At 44.5% G+C, this 21,408-nt stretch overlaps 1 protein-coding gene across 1 annotated transcript in view; it reads left to right on the top strand.

Annotated features, from left to right (window-relative positions):
* SEC24A (SEC24 homolog A, COPII coat complex component) overlaps positions 1-15,797 on the top strand; it is an 84,237-nt gene extending 68,440 nt beyond the window's left edge. Inside the window, 5 exon segments of the mRNA XM_030212587.1 lie at positions 3,223-3,360; positions 11,069-11,173; positions 11,836-11,928; positions 12,999-13,102; positions 14,620-15,797. Of these exon segments, the coding sequence (XP_030068447.1) occupies positions 3,223-3,360; positions 11,069-11,173; positions 11,836-11,928; positions 12,999-13,102; positions 14,620-14,734 (555 nt within the window). The 3' untranslated portion in view covers positions 14,735-15,797.
* Positions 15,798-21,408: the final 5,611 nt, after the last annotated feature.

Genomic DNA, 21,408 nt, shown 5'->3' with positions numbered 1-21,408 from the left:
CGGATTATCTGAGCCGGCACACGTTGGATCCCGGAGAGTGGGCTCTCCATCCCTCCGTGTTCGAGCGGATAGTGTTACAGTGGGGTCGACCGGTGTTGGATCTAATGGCGTCGTCCGCCAATGCACAAGTCTCTCGGTTCTTCAGTCGTCGAAGAGATTCTCGGGCCGAGGGCATCGACGCGCTGGTCCTTCCGTGGCCGACTCAGCAGTTGCTCTACGTGTTTCCGCTGTGGCCGCTGGTGGGCCGCGTGGTTCAGCGGATCGGTCGTCACTCGGGATTAGTAGTTCTGATAGCGCCCAATTGGCCCCGGCGTCCGTGGTACGGAGATCTGATGCGGTTGCTGGTGCAGGATCCGATTCCCCTGGGGCCTCGGGTGAGATTGGTTCAGGGGCCGATCGAGATGGCCGACCCCTCTCCATTCTTGCTTACGGCTTGGCTCTTGAAAGGCACCGTTTAAGACGCAAAGGTTTCTCGGCCAGGGTGATTGATACGATGTTGCGGTCTCGTAAGAGGTCTACTTCCTTGGCATATGTGCGGGGGTGGCGCATTTTCGAGAATTGGTGTCAGGAGCGGGGCTATGCCCCGTTGCGTGTTTCGGCAGTGGAAGTGTTGGATTTTCTTCAGGATGGTTTGGATAGGGGGCTTTCGCTCTCCTCTCTGAAGGTGCAGGTGTCAGCCTTGTCTTGTTTTAGAGGTAAGGTTCGGGGAGTATCCTTGGCGGCTTCTCCGGACGTGGGGCGGTTTTTGAAGGCAGTGAAGTTGCTTCGGCCGCCTCACCGCCCGGTGGTTCCGTCTTGGGATTTAAATTTGGTCTTGGAGGCTCTGGTGGGGCCGCCGTTTGAACCCTTGCCTTCCATTACGTGTAAGGACCTTACTTTGAAGACAGTCTTTTTGGTGGCTATTTCTTCAGCGCGTAGGATTTCGGAGCTTCAGGCTTTATCTTGCAGAGAGCCTTTTCTGTCCTTTGCCAAAGAGAAAGTGACTTTACGCACGGTTCCTTCCTTTGTGCCTAAGGTGGTGTCTTCTTTTCATGTCAATCAGGTGATTTCGTTGCCAGTGTTGGGTGATCGTGCCGGGGATCCCTTGCAGCGTCGTTTGGCTAAGTTGGATGTGCGACGCGTCTTGCGGTCATATTTGAGCAGAACCCAAGATTTTCGATCGTCAGACAGGTTGTTTGTTTTGTTTGGAGGTCCCAAGAAAGGTGAAGCTGCCTCCAAGGCTACTCTGGCGAGATGGTTGAAGGAGACTATTGCTTCGGCTTATTTGTTGAGGCGTCGGGCAGTACCCTCTTTACTTAAGGCACATTCTACTCGGGGAGTAGCCGCTTCTTGGGCGGAAGCTAGTTTTATTCCGCCGCAGGATATTTGTAGGGCAGCGGTGTGGTCCTCCATCCATTCCTTTGTGAAGCATTACAGACTTGATGTGCAGGCGAAAGAAGATGCCCGGTTTGGAGCGGCTGTGTTGTCTTCTGCTTTTCAAGGGTCCCGCCCTTAGTTGGGATACTGCTTTGGTACGTCCCAAGCGTCTTGACCGGTCTGGAGGGTTGATGAGGAAGGTGAAATTAGGCCTTACCTGCTAATTTTCTTTCCTCTAGACCCTCCAGACCGGTCAAGAGCCCGCCCGTTCTTTTCGCAGAAGTATTCCTCAGTATTTTGAGCCGTGTATATGGATAGCAGTATTTTGAGCCGTGTTCTGCTAGGACTATTCCTTTAAGGTTTTGTGTGGTCAGAGAGAATTCTTTGACTCTAAGACATTACAGAGCGGGGCGCTGTGACGTCTCGTCTGTGTTCAGCACACTGTTGGTACTTGTCCTTGGGTTTTCCAGGTACAGGGATTTTTAGTTTCAGAGTTGTGTTTTTATTCTCTGCTTTGCTAAGTGTATACTGGCTATAGATGGCTAGGCACAGGTTATAAGTACATAGTTTCAAGTTTTGTGTTCTCAGTCTCCCTCTGCTGGTAGGCGAGCATAACCCAAGCGTCTTGACCGGTCTGGAGGGTCTAGAGGAAAGAAAATTAGCAGGTAAGGCCTAATTTCACCATAATTCTTACATGTGCTTTGTGATCTGCATTGCCCATTCTGAAGCTTGTGGCAAGCTTTTACACAGCCCTTTGGAGCACAAGTTGTGCCCCACCACGCATGCAGGAGTGCCTTTCTGCGAGAGCGTGGGACCATGATGAGGAATGGACACATTTTTTTCTTTTCTCCTCACATCTGCCAGTTCGTTTTCTAACAAGAGCTTCTTTTTCTGCCTTCCCGGTTTCTCTTTTAGTTTGTTTTATTTCTGTACCTCACTCAAGGTATTCTTCCTCCCTTACATTTTTAGTTTATTTTCCCTTTTTTTAGGTTTCCTTTATTTTACCTTGCTTAATAGGCCGCGTTTAGGCCTGAGCTGTACCCAGTGCAATAGGACCATTTCTGGCAAAACACATCCATTCTTGTCTCCAGTGTTTGGGGCCTGAGCATACCCTTCTGACTGTCTTCATATGAAGAAAAGAATACAGCCAGTTAGCTCCAAAAGAGAGAAACTTTTTGGAGCCAGGTCTGAAACCGCAACATCAGCATCTTCATTTGGTGTTGTATCGGCATTGGGTGTGTTGAACTATATGGCTGCAAGGCCCTTAGACAGTGGGAGTGACCGTGCATCGAGTGGGTCTCCACCTGCCTCAATGCTGTCCGCTATGCAGGACCCCCGGGACGGATCAATGTCGGATCTGATCCTGAGGTGATGTGAGGACTCCACTTTGGCACCGAGGAGAGTCGATGCCAAGCATCGGCAGAAGCATCTGCATTAATCACCCTCGATGCATGGTGCCGGGAGCTCCGTGGCTCCCCCAGCACCCAAGAAGTGTTCGGGCCGGGAAGACTGCGCCCCCTCCATACAGGGGGGGTATCAAACCTTCTTGGAATGAAGATAGTTCAGCATGGTGAAAGATCTTGCAAGAACCTTGGAGTTTCTTGCAGGTAGATCAGGTGAAACATATAATTAGGGGCTAAGCCAGATACTGTCCGACGAACCAATGAGCAAACATTAAAAACAGTTCTCCTGTAACACTTAACCCACTGTTTACTAAGCCTTGCGGCAATGCCAACACAACCCATTCAAAGTGAATGGGCTTTGTCGGCATTAACACATGGTTTGATAAGTGGGGGGCGTTAATTTGGTGTCCTTCCCATGGACTGACATTTTTACATTGTACTTTCCATACTTTTTCTTTTACAGAAGGCGTTCCAAACTGGGTCAAGGACGCGTTTGGATGAACGTACATACACCATGTGTCAGATCAAGAATCAGCCACTCGTGTACCTCATGCTCATGTCCCATCCCAGTCTGTACAGAATTGACAATCTCACAGATGAGGTATTGGTGCCCTTCCTTTCAGCACATCTTTAAGAGTTGGTTCTTCAGAAACTCTTTGCCTGTATTTTTAGGTCTTGGTTCTCATAAGCTTTTTGCACAGTCTCACATGCATAACAGGGAATGTAGGTCATTTTTCTTCAAGGAAGACTGTTGGTGACGTTTTGAGAAGGAAGTCAGCAAAGCAGGGTTAGGATATTAAAACTGTAGGCCATTTTAAAATGTATGAAGACTTGAAGGAGGTTGAGTAAATGGTATGGTTCTCCCCACTAGTACTGTCTTGCCCATTCCAGGCTTGCCATTTATCCTCCACTCAGTTTTTATATATAATAATTGTAAAGAATAATTAGCCATAGTGCAATAACAGCACTATTCCATGAATGAACTGACCACTGAGTGACGTCTGCTTAATAATAGATGATGGCACCACATTGTAACATACCAGAACATAACAATAGAACTTATATTCCACAGTTAACCTTGCAGTTCTACGCAGGTTATAATATAAAGAAGCTGTACAATCACCAGAAATCACAATATCAATAATAGTAATTAAAATCAATTTCAACTCACTCTTCCATATCATCAAGCTGATCAATCCATAGACTGGTGGGTGTGTCCATCTACCAGCAGGTGGAGATAGAGAGCAAACTTTTGCCTCCCTATATGTGGTCATGTGCTGCCGGAAACTCCTCAGTATGTTCTCTATCTCAGCAGGTGGTGGTCACACACAGCAGCAGCTCTGGCTAGGCCTCCAAGCCTAATCCTTAGGTTTGTTGAGGCCTGGGGTTGAGGGCTCTTTTGAGCAAGTGCAAACCTGGTGGTGCCAGGTCCCTCCTTTTCTCCCCCCTCCCGCTGGCTCCGTTTAAAAAAAAAAAAAAAAATATTTTTAAACGTCTTTAAGGCGTTTAATTCGACGTTCTTTAAACGTTCATTGCAGCTACTCACTGGGACACCAGTTCGTTACAGCTCGGAGCGGCAAGCAGGTAATTTTACCTTTTTATAGCGGGCAGGGGGTTCCCCGATTCTTCTCCTCGTGGCAATGGCGTCGGAGGGCGAGGGCGCAAAGGGTCGCTCCCCGGATCGCTGGAGCGCTTCTAGAGGGGATGCGGGGGTTTTACAACCTGATTCGCCCTTGATGGGTGATAGTTTAGTGACCGATGAATGTCCCGGTCGTTCCTCCGGCGTGGCGGTTTTTTCCCGCCATAAACGCCATCCCCCGCTCCTCGCCTCCGCCATCTTGGCCGGCCACGCGGCTCGGACGGCTTCTTCGGGGCCGCCCTTGAGGTTGGAGACATTAATGCCATGAACGCCCTTAATTTGGGCGACGGCACAAAAGCGGCTAAAGTTAAGCGCCGTTCTTCCCGCGCGGCTCCTTCACGGAGTTTCGCGCCGGACGCCATTTTGGATGCGCAGCATGTCTCTCCCCCGCTATTGCGAGCGCCGGTTGAGAGTGCGTCTAGGGCTGTTGCCAGGCTGCGGAAGTGCACAGTCTGGGGGGTTTCTCCCCCGAGTTTGTTTTGCTGCTGCATCAGGCTTTCCTCATGCAAAACGCTGCCCCTGCTCCCTCTTCTGATAAAGAGGTTGAGGTTCCCAGAGGTAAACGCCCTCGGGTTGATTTCCAGGCCTTGGAGGACTTTTGTCTCCTCCGATGTAGATGAGGGCAGCGTGTCTGAGGTCTCCCAACGATCCTTTGCGGATTCCTTGGAGGAGATAGATCCCCGCTCGGATGGAGCGGATGACCCCTCTGCAGCGCGGTTTTTTAGCCCAGAGGATTTGCCCAACCTGTTGTTACAGGCCATGGACACTTTGAAGATTTCCTCTCCGGAGGACGTCTCTCCCTCAGCCCCTGTTGGCTCTGCCATTATGCTGGGGACGAAGCGCCCGCCTAGAACCTTCCACGTGCATGATGCCATGCACACCTTAATTGCGGCTCAATGGGATGTCCCGGAAACGAGCCTTAAAGTGGCTAGGGCTATGTCCCGCCTCTATCCTTTGGCTGTGAGTGAACGTGAGGCCTATCTGTGGCCTACCGTGGATTCTTTAATCACTGCGGTGACTAAGAAAACGGCGTTGCCGGTGGAAGGTGGCACGGCCCTAAAGGACGCCCAAGACAGAAGATTGGAGGCGGCCTTAAGGTCGTCCTTGGAGGCAGCTGCTTTAAGTTTGCAGGCCTCAGTTTGCGGCTCCTATGTGGCCAGGGCGTGCCGGACTATGGTGCAGCGGGCTTCCCCCTCGGATCATTCCTTGAGGGCTGATTGGCCGGCCCTGGAATCGGGCTTAGCCTATTTGGCAGACTTGCTGTATGATGTCTGGAGAGCCTCAGCTAAAGGCATGGCTCAGACAGTCTCTGTGCGGCGGTGGCTTTGGCTGAAACATTGGTCTGCTGACCACGCCTCTAAATCCCGCCTGGCTAGATTGCCTTTTAAAGGCAAGCTGCTCTTTGGGGTCGAGCTGGACAAAATCGGGACCGATCTCGGCACGTTTAAGGGCAAGAAATTACCAGAGGTCAGGGCTCGGGTTAGTACTCGTCCCGATACCTCCATACCGCCCGGGCAAGTCGGGTTCCTCTGCCCCCTCTTCCTTCAAGAGGAATTTCTCCCCCAAGCAGCATTCCTTTCGCAGAGACCGCCGTCCCGGAGGTGCTCCCTCCGGTCCTCCCCCAGGGTCTCGTACCCAATGACGGGGCCTTGGTCCACGCCCCAGTGCAGATTGGAGGACGGCTGTCCTCGTTTCTGGGCGAGTGGACCACTATAACTTCAGACGCGTGGGTGCTGGAAGTCATCAGAGACGGCTACAAGCTAGAGGTCTGCCAACCCTTAAGAGACGGGTTTGTACTCTCTCCCTGCAAGTCTCCGGTCAAGCTGTGGTAGTGCAGCAGACCTTGGACAACCTGATCCGCCTGGGTGCGGTCGTTCCGGTGCCAAAAAAATCAGATTGGCAAGGGACGTTACTCCATTTACTTTGTGGTTCCAAAGAAAGGAGGTTCTGTCCGGCCTATCCTCGACCTCAAAGGGGTCAATCGGGCCTGGAAAGTGAGGCACTTTCGCATGGAGACTCTCCGCTCTGTTATAGCGGCAGTGAAGGCAGGAGAGTTCTTGGCTTCCTTGGACATCAAGGAAGCGTACCTGCATATTCCCATCTGGCCTCCTCTCCAACGCTTTCTGCGTTTTACAGTCCTGAGACGACACTTCCAGTTCAGAGCCCTCCCTTTCGGGTTGGCTACTGCTCCGCGGACCTTTTCCAAAGTAATGGGGGTCATAGCGGCCTTCCTGCTAAAGGAAGGAGTACAAGTCCATCCTTATCTGGACGACTGGTTGATCCGAGCCCCCTCTTATGCAGAGTGCGGCAAAGCTATGGACCGGGTAGTTGCTCTTTTGAGCTCCCTGGGATGGATCATCAACTGGAAGAAGAGCCAGCTGCGCCCGACTCAGTCCCTGGTGTATCTGGGAGTTCGATTCGACACCCAAGTGGGCAGAGTGTTCCTGCCAGACAATCGGATTGTCAAGCTTCAGGCTCAGGTGGACTAGTTCCTAGTAGCCTCTCCTATTCGGGCTTGGGACTACGTGCAGCTGTTGGGCTCTATGACGGCCACGATGGAAGTAGTGCCCTGGGACCAGGGCTCATATGAGACCACTACAGCTATCTCTGCTGCTGCGCTGGAGTCCGATGTCGGAGGATTATGCTGTGCGCCTTCCCGTGGACCCAGCAGTGCGCAAGGCGCTGAGCTGGTGGACGCAGACAGACAAGTTGTCTGCAGGATTGCCTCTGGTGACCCCGGAGTGGATTGTCGTCACGACAGACGCCTCTTTGATGGGCTGGGGAGCCCACTGCTTGGGAAGGACAGCGCAGGGGCTCTAGTCTCCTGCAGAGGCAAGTGGTCTATCAACCTCCTGGAACTCAGAGCCATTCGGTTGGTGTTATTGGAGTTCATCCCGGTACTGGTGTTGAAGCCTGTACGGGTCCTGTCGGACAATGCCACGGCTGTGGCCTATATCAACCGCCAGGGAGGTACCAGAGCGCCCCTCTAGCCAAGGAGGCTATGAGTCTTTGCCAGTGGGCGGAAGCGAACCTGGAACAGCTTTCAGTGGCCCACATTGCCGGAGTCATGAATGTCAAGGCGGACTTCTCAGTCGCCATACCTTGGAGCCCGGAGAGTGGCAACTATCTGCTCAGGCGTTCTTGGACATCACGAAGCGCTGGGGCCAGCCGAGCCTAGATCTGATGGCGTCATCGGCCAATGGCCAAGTGCCGCGTTTTTTCAGCAGAGGACGGGACCCTCGATCCCTGGGAGTAGATGCTCTTCTCCAACAGTGGCCGACACAAGAGCTCCTCTATGTGTTCCCGCCCTGGCCCATGTTGGGCAGGGTGCTAGACCGGGTGGCAAAGCATCCCGGCAGGGTAATCCTGGTGGGTCCGGATTGGCCCAGACGTCCCTGGTATGCGGACTTGTTCAGGCTCTCAGTCGACGATCCTCTGCGGCTGTCAGTGGAGCAGGGCCTGTTACATCAGGGTCCCGTGGTGATGGAGGATCCCTCTCCCTTTGGTCTTACGGCCTGGCTATTGAGCGGCAGCGTCTGAGGAAGAAGGGCTTCTCAGACAAGGTCATCGCCACTATGCTGAGAGCGAGGAAGCGCTCTACTTCTACTGCTTACGCCAGGGTTTGGCGTATCTTTGCAGCATGGTGTGAAGCAGGCTCACTTTCTCCCTTCACTGCTCCAATTTCTTCAGTGTTGGCGTTCCTGCAAGAAGGTCTGGAGAAAGGCCTGTTGCTCAGTTCCCTTAAAGTCCAGGTAGCGGCTCTGGCTTGCTTCAGGGGCCGCCTGAAGGGTGCTTCCCTGGCTTCGCAGCCAGATGTGGTGCGCTTTCTCAAGGGAGTTAATCACCTGCGCCCTCCTCTGCACTCAGTGGTGCCTGCGTGGAATCTCAACCTGGTGCTAAGAGCATTGCAGAAGCCGCCTTTGGAACCCTTGTCGAGGGCATCTCTGAAAGACCTGACGTTGAAAGCAGTCTTTTTGGTGGCTATCACTTCAGACAGAAGAGTTTCCGAGCTCCAGGCGCTCTCATGTCGAGAGCCTTTTCTGCAGTTCACTGAGGCAGGAGTGACTATTCGCACAGTGCCTTCCTTCCTGCCCAAGATTGGTTCTCGCTTCCATGTGAATCAGCAGCTCTGTCTCCCTTCCTTTCGTAGGGAGGACTACCCAGAGGAGTACTCTGCTCTTAAATATCTGGATGTGAGACGAGTCATCATCAGATACTTGGAAGTGACCAATGATTTCCGGAAATCGGATCATCTGTTTGTCCTGTTTGCAGGTCCTCGTAAGGGTCTGCAGACTGCTAAGCCTACAGTGGCAAGATGGGTCAAGGAAGCCATTGCAGCGGCTTATGTGGCCGCGGGGAAGGTGCCGCCTATCCAGCTGAAGGCTCACTCCACGAGAGCTCAGGCGGCCTCGATGGCAGAGGCCGGATCCGTCTCCTTGGAAGAGATATGCAAGGCGGCAACGTGGGCTTCGGCTCATACATTCTCCAAGCATTACCGTTTGACTGTGGCTGCACGGGCGGAGGCCCGGTTTGGAGCTTCAGTGTTGAGGTCAGGGATTTCTATGTCCCGCCCTGGGTGAGTACTGCTTCGGTACATCCCACCAGTCTATGGATTGATCAGCTTGATGATATGGAAGGTAAAATTATGTATAATCATACCTGATAATTTTCTTTCCATTAATCATAGCTGATCAATCCATAGCCCCTCCCAGATATCTGTACTGTTTATATTCTGGTTGAATTTTAGGTTCAAGTTTAGCCTTCAGTTACTTCAGGAGGACTTCGTGTTCAAGTTATTCTTTCACTTGGATTCTTCAAGAGTTGAGACGACTTTGTGTTACAGTGAGCTGCTGCATTCCTCTCCCCTCCGTTTTACGGGGCTGGATTGAGACATAAATTCTGCCGGCACTCCCTCCCGCTTCGTGCGGCTGTAGGGCAGCTTTGTACCCCTCCCGCTTCGGCGGTGTTAGGGTCAGTCAGCTCCTCCCGCGGTTGCGGTTGCAGGATAAGCCAGATCCCCCCGCATCGGCGGGTGTGGTGTCCCTCCCCCGCTCCGCGGGGATGAGCTGGACGGATTCCCCTCCCCCACTTGTGTGGGGATGAGCTGGGTTAATTCCCCTCCCCCGTTTCGGCGGTGGTGAGCTGGGCAGAGTGTCCCTTCGTGGGTGTAATTCTCTAAGTGCTGAGTCCTGCGGATGGAGCTTTGATATCGACATACTGAGGAGTTTCCGGCAGCACATGACCACATATAGGGAGGCAAAAGTTTGCTCTCTATCTCCACCTGCTGGTAGATGGACACAACCCACCAGTCTATGGATTGATCAGCTATGATTAATGGAAAGAAAATTATCAGGTATGATTATACATAATTTTACCTTAACCTCTGTAAACTAAAATAAATTTTATGAAGTAACACAAGTTTGCAAAATAATAAAAACAACAATGTAACAAAATTATCCAAGATCGCAAACCAAAAAATTATTCTTTAAAATTCAGAACATATTTGTATTGAAATCCCAGTGGAAATGTCATATTTAAAGTAAAATGTGTGAACTTCATGATTATTGAATATTTTATAGGTCGCATTTTTTGAGAGCCGAAGGCACTTTGCTTTTCCCCTTCTTACTGCATCAAGTGTGCAGTTGTGGCCAAGAAAACAAATAGAATGTTAGGAATTATTAGGAAATAAATGAGGAACAAAACTGAGAATATTATGATGCCTTTGTGTCGCTCCTTAGTGTGATCTCACTTAGAATATTGTGTGCAATTTTGGCCACTGCATCTTGAAAAAAATATAACTCAATTAGAAAAGGTACAGAGAAAGGCGACAAATAATAAAGGGGTTAGAACGACTTTCCTATGTGGAAAGGCTAAAAAGGCTAGGACTCTTCAACTTGCAGAGATATATGATAGAGGTCTATAACATACTGAGTGGAGTGGAATGGGAAGATATACTTTTGTTTACGCTTTCCAAATGATTCACAAGGACCAGGAGGCACGCAATGAAGCTACTATGTAGTAAACAAAACAAATCGGAGAAAATATTTCTTCACTCAAAGTGTAATTAAACTCTGGAATTCATTGCCAGAGATTATGGTAAAAGCAGTTGGCTTAGGGTTTAAATAAGGCTTTGGACACATTCATAAAGAAATGTCCATAATCCATTATTAAGATGGACTTGGGAAGATCCACTGGTTATTCCTGGGATAAGCAGCATAAAATCTGTTTTACTCTTTTGCAATCTTGCCAGGTACTTTTGACCGAGACATTGGGCTAGATGGACCTTTGGTCTGTCCCAGTATGTTGATGCTTATGTATTTAGGTATGGAAATTCTTTGTATACCTTTACAGTGGTTTGTACCTTCTTACTGCATGTGCTTTAATATACTTATAATATTGATTTTTGTAGATAAAATACTCTGAAAAGTACTTTTCTTTGATTTAAAGCCACAGCAGGTCTGTGAGCAGTGTCAGTTCGCCTTCAGCTGAAGTATCAGTCTCTCAATGCCATAAATAGATCTGCAGCAATTCTTTCTTTCCTTTTTAAAAACTTAGATTAGCAATAGCATTTTCTTAACATAATTCATCTGAAGTCAGAAACTGAAGGTAACCAACAGCAAAACTGCTTTCTCGTATTTTATTGGGTAAAATGTTGTTTTTATTTCTTTAGGGGGCCCTCAGTGTCAATGACCGAACAATACCTCAGCCACCCATTCTTCAGCTGTCCGTGGAGAAGCTTAGTAGAGATGGTGCTTTCCTAATGGATGCTGGCTCTGTACGTTATATATTATAAATGGTGGTACCAAGAAGGGAAATATATAAAGTCAAGACAGTAGTTCACATATGAGTGATACAGGAACTACCACAAGGGGGAATCTAATGCTGGCAGAAATAACCACACTTTCCCTATGCTGTTTCTTGCCTCATGATTGGCGACCACGTACAGTGGCAGAAATAACCACACTTTCCCCGTGCTGTTTCTTGCCTCATGATTGGCGACCACGTACAGTGCCACACACTGAAAACTGTTCAAGACACTGCAGCCTTATGTTATCTGTACGCGTTGCAGGCCAGAAGGATAACTATAGACTAAGGGGGCCTTTTACAATCCGTGCTAGAGTGTTCAGCTTGCGGTAAAAATCAGCTGGTGGTAAATGCTGAAATGCCCATAGTAATATAATGGGCGCCTCAGTGTTTACTGCCAGCTGATTTTTTTTTTTTAACCGCAAGCTAAAAATGCTAGCGCAGCTTTGTAAAAGACCTCATTAGTGTTAAGAATGTAGTATTCAAGCCTTTGGCATAGCATGGTGGTACTGAGCAATTTCTATTTTCATTCTGTTTACATATTTCCAGTTGTGCTCTGCTTTGTATACATTTTTTATTTAAAAGGCAGAATATAAATTGTGAAGTTAAATACATTTTTTCACAATTTTTTAGATCATGTATTTGTGGGTTGGAAAGAACTGTGGGCAGGACTTTATTAGTCGTGTTCTTGGTGTCCCAAATTATGCATCAATACCACAAAATATGGTAAGTCTTTTGTTTCTGTTTTACCTTCCTACATCGGTGTATTTTTAAATGTTGTTTGTTGAAAGATGTTTTTTTTTTTCCTTTTTTTAGTGTGAGCAAGAACGGTAAAAAACCTGAAGTATTTTAATGATTTTAAACTTAGATTAGCAATTGCACTAACTTTTACCACTAACTTGTGCTATTTTAGCACAGGTCGTTTTATTGTCCCAATTTATGTAGTGAAACCTAGTTACTCAAAGCATGGGTTAACAGTAAAATAACTTGTCTTAACAGTAGCCCATGTTGCTTACACCTCACCCCCCAAAAAACCAAACTGGTAAAGTCCAGTGCTCATTTATCTAAATAATATAAAGGATCATCAATCAACATAGTACTAGTATAATGGTATAAATCTAACCTTATCAAATTATTATATATATATATATATATATATATATATATATATATATATATATATATATATATATACACACACATACATAAACATGAGCAAATTCGAACAACACAGATTAATACAGAAATTATATATAGGTATATAATGATTGGATGAGCAGTTATATTTATACCAGTACTGTGTCTTGACTGATGATTGCTTATATTATTTAAACAAATTTTGTGAGCATTGTAACTTCCTGTGGTCCTTACCGACTTACTAATTTTTGTATAACTTTTTTTTTATTAAACACGTTTGTGATTTATCTGCTAACAGGTGGACCAATTTATTTTTGTATGGTAGAAGAGTGTGACACATTGTTACATGTAAGGCTATAACTTGAAAGTAAAACAAGAAAGAAATAATTAATTAAGAGCTAAGTGTCATACTGCATTATCGAAATATTGATAACTTAGTTTATGCCTTTTGGTATTTATTTAATAATGTGTTTGTGTAAAGTGAGGAGTTTTATCAATTGTGTTTTATTACTGTTCATATTAGCCAGTGACAGTCTCACTTGTTAAGGATTGTACTACTCTCCTTCAGATTAAAGTGCTCCACATTCTCTCTGTGTGAGAGAAATTTACATTTAAGATGAAGGAATATGAAATTCTCTACTGATCTTTTTCTGAAATAGACACAGCTTCCTGAGCTTGACACAGCTGAATCTGCTAGAACGATAGCCTTTATTTCTTGGCTTAGGGAACAAAGACCATTCTTCCCTACATTACATGTAATAAGGTAAGCTGCATTTTTACCCCTTCAGCATATAAATAAAATGTATAGGCTAGTAAAAAGGGTAAGAGTCATGGATTTGATATACTGCCTATCTGTGGTACAACCAAAATGGTTAACAGCTAATTTATCTGTCCCTAATGGGCTTACAGTCTAAGTTTTTGTACCTGGGGCAGTGGAGTATTAAGTCTAAGACTAGAGAAAAATGGAATCTAAATTGGCTCCATCTTGCAGCTTCAGGGCCCCTGTTTCAGTCTAATTTAAAAAATGAAGTGAAAGTCATTCCGACTTGAAATCATAGGACAGTCTGTACATAAATACGCAGAAACTGAGACTACCTGGAGACTCTGGAGAATATTTGCACTAGTGCAAAGACTGCTTCAGTTGATGTGAAGTAAGGACAGAAAAGAGTGACCCCCCCCCCCCCCAGGTGAGATGGGGAGGTATCACACCACTGAGCTGAAGCAAAGAAGGTAAGGAATCAGCCAGAATAATTTCTACATCCCTGCCCTTACCCTGGGAGCAGCGAAACAGGCCCGCTCCAGCCTTGCCTGCCTCTTCACTCCTTGTGTCTGTGTTTCTTGTGCTTCTACCCAGTTCCCCAGGTTCTCTGCCCACTTCACGAACCATTAGGCTACTCATCTGCTCATATATCAGAAGCCAGACTGCTATGATTCATATCAGATTTAATCCTGAACAGCTCATGCTACTCAAGAGTATTCACAATAGATGGCAGAGATGTGCTAGAATGTTTGTTCTATGTGTGTGTGTGCTGTTTGATATGGTAGCTCCTCCGTTCTCTGCATTGCTTTAGCTCAATTGGAGACAGTGTGCTTGGGATTCTGGAACTGTGAATCTGTCTTTGCAACAACCCAGAAATGTTTCCCTTATTTGGATAGATCCTCCCTCCCTTGTATGCTTAGCCTAGCCATTAAAGCAACTGCCTCAGCTCAGTCTTTCAGAACCCTGTGTCATGGACTTTAAACCCAGCCATCAGAGATCACATGTCTCCCTTTGCCACAGGGCATGTGAATGCTGCCTTTGCAGCAACCCACAGCCTAAGATGAACAAGAGTGCCGAAGACCAGGTCTGGGAATCAAACCAGGGACCCTCTACCCAGGTTTAATTGTGGGAGTTTTTTTAAATTGTGTATTTTTGCTGATGGCAACTGTGCTAATCTACACAGAAATTTAAAAAATATATATATTTTCTCCTGTTCTGCAACTGTATTATATGTATCTGTATATTACTAGCTTTGTATGTAATATTGCCCACTTTAGGCCACTATGCACTGCATTGCAGCAAACTCAAATTTAAGTCTCTTTCTGATAGAGCTGCTAGGGTTGTGACAGGTGTATTTGTGGGCAATGAGAGAAGCTGTGGAGACATTGAACATATATCACCTGGGCATTCTGAGCGAAAGGTGGATAAAAAAATGTGTGTGTTTGGGGGGAGGAGGGAGAGGTTTTAAATAGATGTCAGATGGCTCAGATAATTAATATATAATTACCTCTATTTTAAAGGGACGAGAGTTCACTGAAACCAAGTTTCCTTCAGAACATGGTAGAAGACAGAACAGAGTCTGCCTTATCGTACTATGAGTTCCTCCTTCATATACAACAACAAGTGAATAAGTAATTCATGGAGGTGGAACTGTGTGGCAAAAACCTCCATATTACAAGTCACTGGGCTCTAGTACCGCCCTATGTAGTGTTAAGTTTGTGGGCCTGGTGCGAATGATGAGATGTCTTTCACTGTGATTTCAAGAATCAGTGCAAATAAAGGACCACTACTAGCACAAAGTTGTGCAGCTACAGGATGCTATAACTTAACTTTTCCAAATCAGGTTAAAATTCAAACAAGCCTGGCAAATTCATCTTGCTGCAAATTATGTGTAGAAAACGTTGAGTACGAATCAGTTGGCGGCTACATACATTATGTAAAATAAAGATAGATCTTTGTTCAAAATGTATATTTTTTTCTTTGTTTTGTTATTCTGTTAGGTTTAGAAATTCCAGACACACTTAATGGTCAATTACAAGTCCTACAGAGAAATTGTATTATCTATCCACTAATTGTAGATAAACTGTTCATTTGCTTTTTAAGTGTTTGGCACGCTTGAAATAGCAATGAAATTAAGTTATTGTGATGTGAACAAATATTTAATGAACCTTTTAAGATCATTTAAGCAGAGGCAGTTTTTTTACCCAGAAATCTTTTGTTTTGGGTTTTCATGTTCATGGAGTTGAAAATAAGCTTTTCCTCAGATCAGCATTCTGGGATTTAAAACTAAAATGAAATGTTTTAACTTCTTGCGGTATTTTGAAATATAAAAGAGCAAAACCACCTCTGCCTAAGTTGCTGATGCCATAAAAACACATGGTGATCTCCTGAGCCACTGTGATGGGACCGGGTTTCTACAACCAGCCTAGTTTTGTAGTTATAGTAATTCAAATCTCTTGTCATATAGTAATTCCTTACTATTTTATTCTCACATGACGCCTGTAGATGTGAAAGATGAAAACCATCAAGCCATCTTGAGCTTTCTCTTTTAATTACGTTGGTAAATTTATAATCAAAACTTCTTCTTTATACTGAGAATGCTTCACAAATGCAGTGAAAATGCCACACTCGATTTTTGTGAAATGTGAGATTGAGTGACAAGGCTGAGGTTCAATAAAAGTATTGATTGTGCTTTTGATGTAGTAGCATTGAAGTATTTTTCAGTCTGAATGTGAACAATTGAATCTGAATGAAGATTATAGCACTGGTTGAATGATTAAATAAAATTCAGATAATAAAGTTGCTTATCTTGTAAAGAATGGATGCAGACATGGCTGAGGTTTTCAGGAATCCTGTTTAGCTTGTTTACAGAACACTCCTTTGTATGTGAAAGACTCCAGGAATATTTCTTGGGAGCACTGTAGGTGCTCCGAATTTTGTTAAGGAAATTGGTTGCATAGCAAAAATTCTTCTATATTTGTCAAATGATATGTGCAGATCATTTTCTGCAGTGTAGATGTACAGAACCAAATTTAATGTTGGTTTCAAATCATGATTAACTTCTTAATATACAAAGAGCTTGTTTAAGTAACCTAGATGAAAGATAATTCAAACTAAATCAAAAATGTATGATGGCCAGTGTTTGCGTGTGTGTTTAACGTTTTGGTTTTTGTTTTTTTTGGTGGGGGGGGGGTTTAATGTAGAAGAGCAGAAGACTACTGATGAAAACTATTTAAGAATAAGACCCTTTTTTTTGTTCTTTAATTATTAAAGAATTGTTTACTACATTGAAAACTGTCCATAGCAGTCTTAACCTGCCTTCTTATACTCTTGCACTGCTTTTGAGCAGTGTAATAGTGATTGTGTTTGTGCCTTGAATTTCACACGATAGTTACAATTCTGAAACCCTGCTTAACAGGTGCAGATGCAGCTGGTGCTACTGAAACTATCTCAGCAAGACAACACTGTTGCAATAAATTGAATTTTGATGTGTGTGTTCTCTTTTATGGAATATTAAAACTTCTTTTTTTACATACCTTACTTCTGACATCATTGCCACCATCATTAGATGTTTATATTTAACTTAGGGTTGGCACTGGCTAACAGGATAAATGATTAGTTTCACTTTTTTTTATAATCAAAAAATGCAGAATAGCTTTTGTACTAGGGACCATCACATGTTTAATGTGCCTCTGAGTTATGGCAATTATAATTCATAATTTAAATTTTGTAAAGTAGTGTATAATATTGTAACCTGACATTCATTGTTCTTGATAAGGCTCTAAATGCATGTATTGATCTTTTAAGTTAATGCTATAAATCTGACCCCTTCTAGCCTTAAAAGACAGGGCTTACTTGTCTGTCTTTTTATTCTATGTAATTCTCTTGTTCTATTTTACAAAAAAATGTGCGAATGCTTTTTATCTGTGCTAATTTATGAGATTTGGCAATTCAATAAAACTAATTGAAAGAGTTCATGTACAAGACAGTCCTTCATTCTGTTTTAGTGGCTGCACTGTTATCTTGCTGGCTTTACTTCCAACATTTTCTGCTTAAAGGTGTTATGGAGAAGTGCTGGATATTCTGTGGGAAGCTCAGTAAATGAGCCTGTATGGCATTAAGGACATGAGTACTTCATATGGCACTGCGTTTTAGGGTGCTCTGTACAGAGGTGATGATGTCTTTTATAATGTTCCCGTTTCACTGATGCGTACATATAGCTTCCATTTACGGTTCTCCCAGAATTCTCAGTATGCTTGGTTTTATTTCTGCAGTATATCATCTGAAAATTCAAAATTAACAAAACAAAAAAACATATATCCAACGCTGGTTTCATTCAACCATGGAAGTCCAAATGACAAGTCTCCAGCCACCTTTGTTCAGTGCTCGAGACCCTCCAAAGCTGAAAATTAAAGCAAGTGTGATTTTGAAATCAAAACTATTTGTGTTGAGAAATTATCTGATGGGATTAGGAAGTTTGCCGCTAATGCCATCAAGTTGGAGGACATGTTAAAGGTACAAATATTTGGTACAGAAAATGGAAAATACAAAATTTGAGAGAGAATTATGAAACTGAAGATGTTGTGCCTAAATTGATCATGTGGGACTTGAAGGATACAGACTCCTGATCAACTACATGCAACAGTCTTACTGCTGGCTACTGATTCTTAGCTTTCTTTTTTTTAAGGGCCAAAACTGTGTCTCTTGATGTACTATTAAAATTGGCATTTACATTAAAAAAAAAAAAAAAAACTTATTCATGTTGTCTAAGAAATGTTTATATACATAAGAACTGCTGTTCTGGGTCAGACTAAAGCTTCATCAAACCTAGTATCCTGTTAGCGACAGTGGCCAATCCAGGTCACAAGTACTTGGCACAATCCTAATTGGTATGTAAATTCCAGGCTGCTTACCCCTAAATCTAATACCAGTTATGAACTTTTAATTTAGGACAGAGCGCTTCACTATTTTTCAAGTGGGGGCCAGTTTGTCAAAAAATGTTCAATATGAGAGCCAAGACCATTACTGGACAAAGTGGTAGACACCCTATCAGCCCTCCACAATGCTGTCTTTTATCCCGTCTCCTTCAAGTTGGCTTCCCCCCACCTCCCCTCCTGTTTTTAATCTACTCCTGTACTTTCTCTGGAGGCTTGTTTGTTGTGTCATCTTTTAAACAGCTTTTCAGTTTTATTCCAGCATAATGTAATTTGTGGTATGGTGCTGTTTTGTGAAAATTTAGTGTAGGATTCAACTGCAAGTCTGAGGATTAATGTACTGCGGAAAGTTACACTGAAGGACAATGGAGGTCACCACTGGCCCTTGGGCCTTGCCATGAAGAACCCTGCTGTAAGAAGTTGGTCAAACCTTTTTTTTAAACCCAGTAGTGCTAACTACTTTTATCACATTCTCTTGCAACAAAGTCCAGAACTTGTGTATTAAGTGAAAAAAAAGTGTATTTTCAGAAATTGGTTTTAAATGTGATGCTTAATAACTTCACCAAGCATGCTCCAGTTTTTGTACTTTTTTAAATAGCCAGTTTTCATTTACCTATTCCACTCCATCCATGATTTTTAGACCTCTATCATATCTCCCACTTCACTGTATTTTTTCCAAGCTGAACAGCCCAAACTGTAGCTCCACTATATCTTTTTTGAAATGCATTAACCAGAATTGTACACGATACTTAGGGCCCCTTTTACCAAGCTGCAGTGAAAGGGGCCCTGCAGTAGCACCAGCACATGATTTGCCATGTGTCAAGGTCCCTTTTATCACAGTGGGTAAAAGGGGAGGGGGGAAGGAAATGGTTGTGTGGTAAGTGTGCATTTGCCGTGTGGCCATTTCCAGGGGGAACCCTTACTGCCGCTTATTTGGGAGGCAGTAAGGGCTCCCTTGCTAACCCGGCTGTAAAACAAAATTCCTGTTGCGCTGGAAATGGTGCATGCGGTGGACAGCACTACTGCTGGCTCCTGGTGAAGACCAGCGGTAGTGCCAAATTGCAGTATGACAATGCTGTTGCAGCTCTACTGCAGCATTGTGAAAGGGCCCCTTAATGTTGCATCATCATTTGATGAGAATAAAATGGCAATATGACATAATACCTTTTTATTCTTTTCCAATCATTCCTAACTGATTGTCATAACCACTGCAGTGTAGTGAGTTGAAGGTTCATTCCTGTCATGATATGCGCAAAACTAACCCATTTGGATAAATCAGCCATCCCCCTCCTCTGACAAACTTTTAAGATCTGGCACATAAAGGGCAAGGCTGCTATTTCATAACATGTTATTTTAAAATTACAAAATAGATGATTCTGCAAAAGGAAGAGTGTTGTTTGCAGAGACGGGATGGATAACTCAGGCATCAGGCAAGACTAGGCAGTTTTTTTGAGGGCCAGCAAAGAGCAGCTACAGCCAAAGCAAAACAATAGATCCTAACAGCCAAAGAAATTCAAATAACAATCAACACATACTTTAACCTGCTATTTAATAGAATATTAAGTTTAATTATCAAAATCTTGGGGGAGGGGGTTAAGATGAGGGCTAGAGGCCTGAAAGTTAATAGAAGAGTGCAAAGCAGACCTGCCACAGGGAGACTTTTTGGTTGGTCCTGGATTTCTGCCAATCTCATCCTGCATTGTGGGACCTGTAGTACTGATTTCATTGCATAGAATAATAGATTACAAATACTACAGTGCTTTGGGATGTGTGTTTATTTTTTACATTTGTATCCCACATTTTCCCACTTATTTGCATGCTCAATGTGGCTTACTTGGAGGAGTAGCCTAGTGGTTAGTGCAGCGGACTTTGCTCCTGGGGAACTGGGTTCAATTCCCACTGCAGCTCCTTGCAACTGTGGGCAAGTCACCTTAACCCTCCATTGCCCTGGGTACAAAATAAGTACCTGTATATATGTAAACCACTTTGAACGTTGTTGCAAAATACCACAGAAAGGCCGTATATATTTATTTATTTATTGCATTTGTATCCCACATGTTCCCACCTATTTGCAGACTCAATGTGGCTTACAATATTACATCATGGCCAGTGTCAATCAAGCGTAGGTAAACAATTGGATTACATACAAAGAAATGTGTAACATAATGGATATAATCGATTCAGTAAATCAGAAAACAGTCAAACCATCAAGAAGTGGTGATGCATTGGAGTTCTTATTATTGATTATTATGGTAAGCCTTGTTAAAGATAAGTTTTTAGTGTTTTTCTAAAGTTGATTGTCATGAATAGTTTTCAGATCAAATGGTATTCCACAGCTGAGTGCCAATGTAGGAAAAGGAGGGCGCATGTACTAGTTTGTATTTTAGACCTTTACAGCTAGGGAAATTAAGTCCCAGGAATGTGCGCGCTGATCTTTTAGCGTTCCTGGGTGGCAAACCAATAAGATCTGACATGTAGGCCGGAGCATTTCCATGAATGACTTTATGAATCAGAGTGCAAACATATCAACTTGCAAACAAATACAGAGTGATGTTGAGATAAGATAATGTTCATGTGGTAGTGCCACATGAGATAGGATAAAGTCAGGGCTTTTTTTTTGAGGGGGTACTGAGTACCGGCACATTTTCCATTGTCTGCTAAAATTGACCCATGGTCCCCGAGTTTTAATGAAAGAGCTCAGGCTCTACACAACAATTCTGCCTTGTCATAGATTCTGTGACTGGTTGCAGGGGGCCTGGCTATTGTGGGATGGGTCCCTCAGTGATCACCCCAACCCGAAGGGTGACCCAGCATTTGAGTACCAGCACCTTTTTCGCTAGAAAAAAATGCACTGGATAAAGTTCATGTAGCATAGCCACATAAGGGCATCGTACACGGAAGAATTGTGTTGTGTGTGTTGTGGTGGTCAAGCTTTTATGTTGGGTTGGTAGGGTATGCCTTTTTGAACAAACCAGGACCTGCCCAAAAGTATGGAATGAGTAACTTGGCAGCTCTGGGTTCATCTAGGCCTGTGCCCTTTGCACTAGCTGTTCTATGTGGTTGCCAAGTTACCCAGTTCCAGGTTAAAGAATTCTAGGCCAGTTGTTTTTTGAAGTTACATTCTAAAACTGGCCGATTTGTAGTGCTTGATCCTGCCCATTGAAATCAGTGCTGCAAGTCCCATAATGCAGCTTGATGGGGTGGTCAGAAATCTAGGGCTGCACCGGAAAAATCTGTAGCTTGGACTTTGCTTCTCGGTAATATTTCGGACTGCACCACCGTCACAGGTCCACGGGTTGGCATGATGGGAATGGGATATATTTTGCCAGTCGCGCTGGTGACGTCATTAGAGTGCGCTAGAGAGCTGCACGCCCA

The sequence above is a fragment of the Microcaecilia unicolor genome, chromosome 8 (assembly GCF_901765095.1).
Source record: "Microcaecilia unicolor chromosome 8, aMicUni1.1, whole genome shotgun sequence".
NCBI classification, from domain to species: Eukaryota; Metazoa; Chordata; class Amphibia; order Gymnophiona; family Siphonopidae; genus Microcaecilia; species Microcaecilia unicolor.
This window is presented reverse-complemented; position numbering and strand designations above follow the sequence as displayed.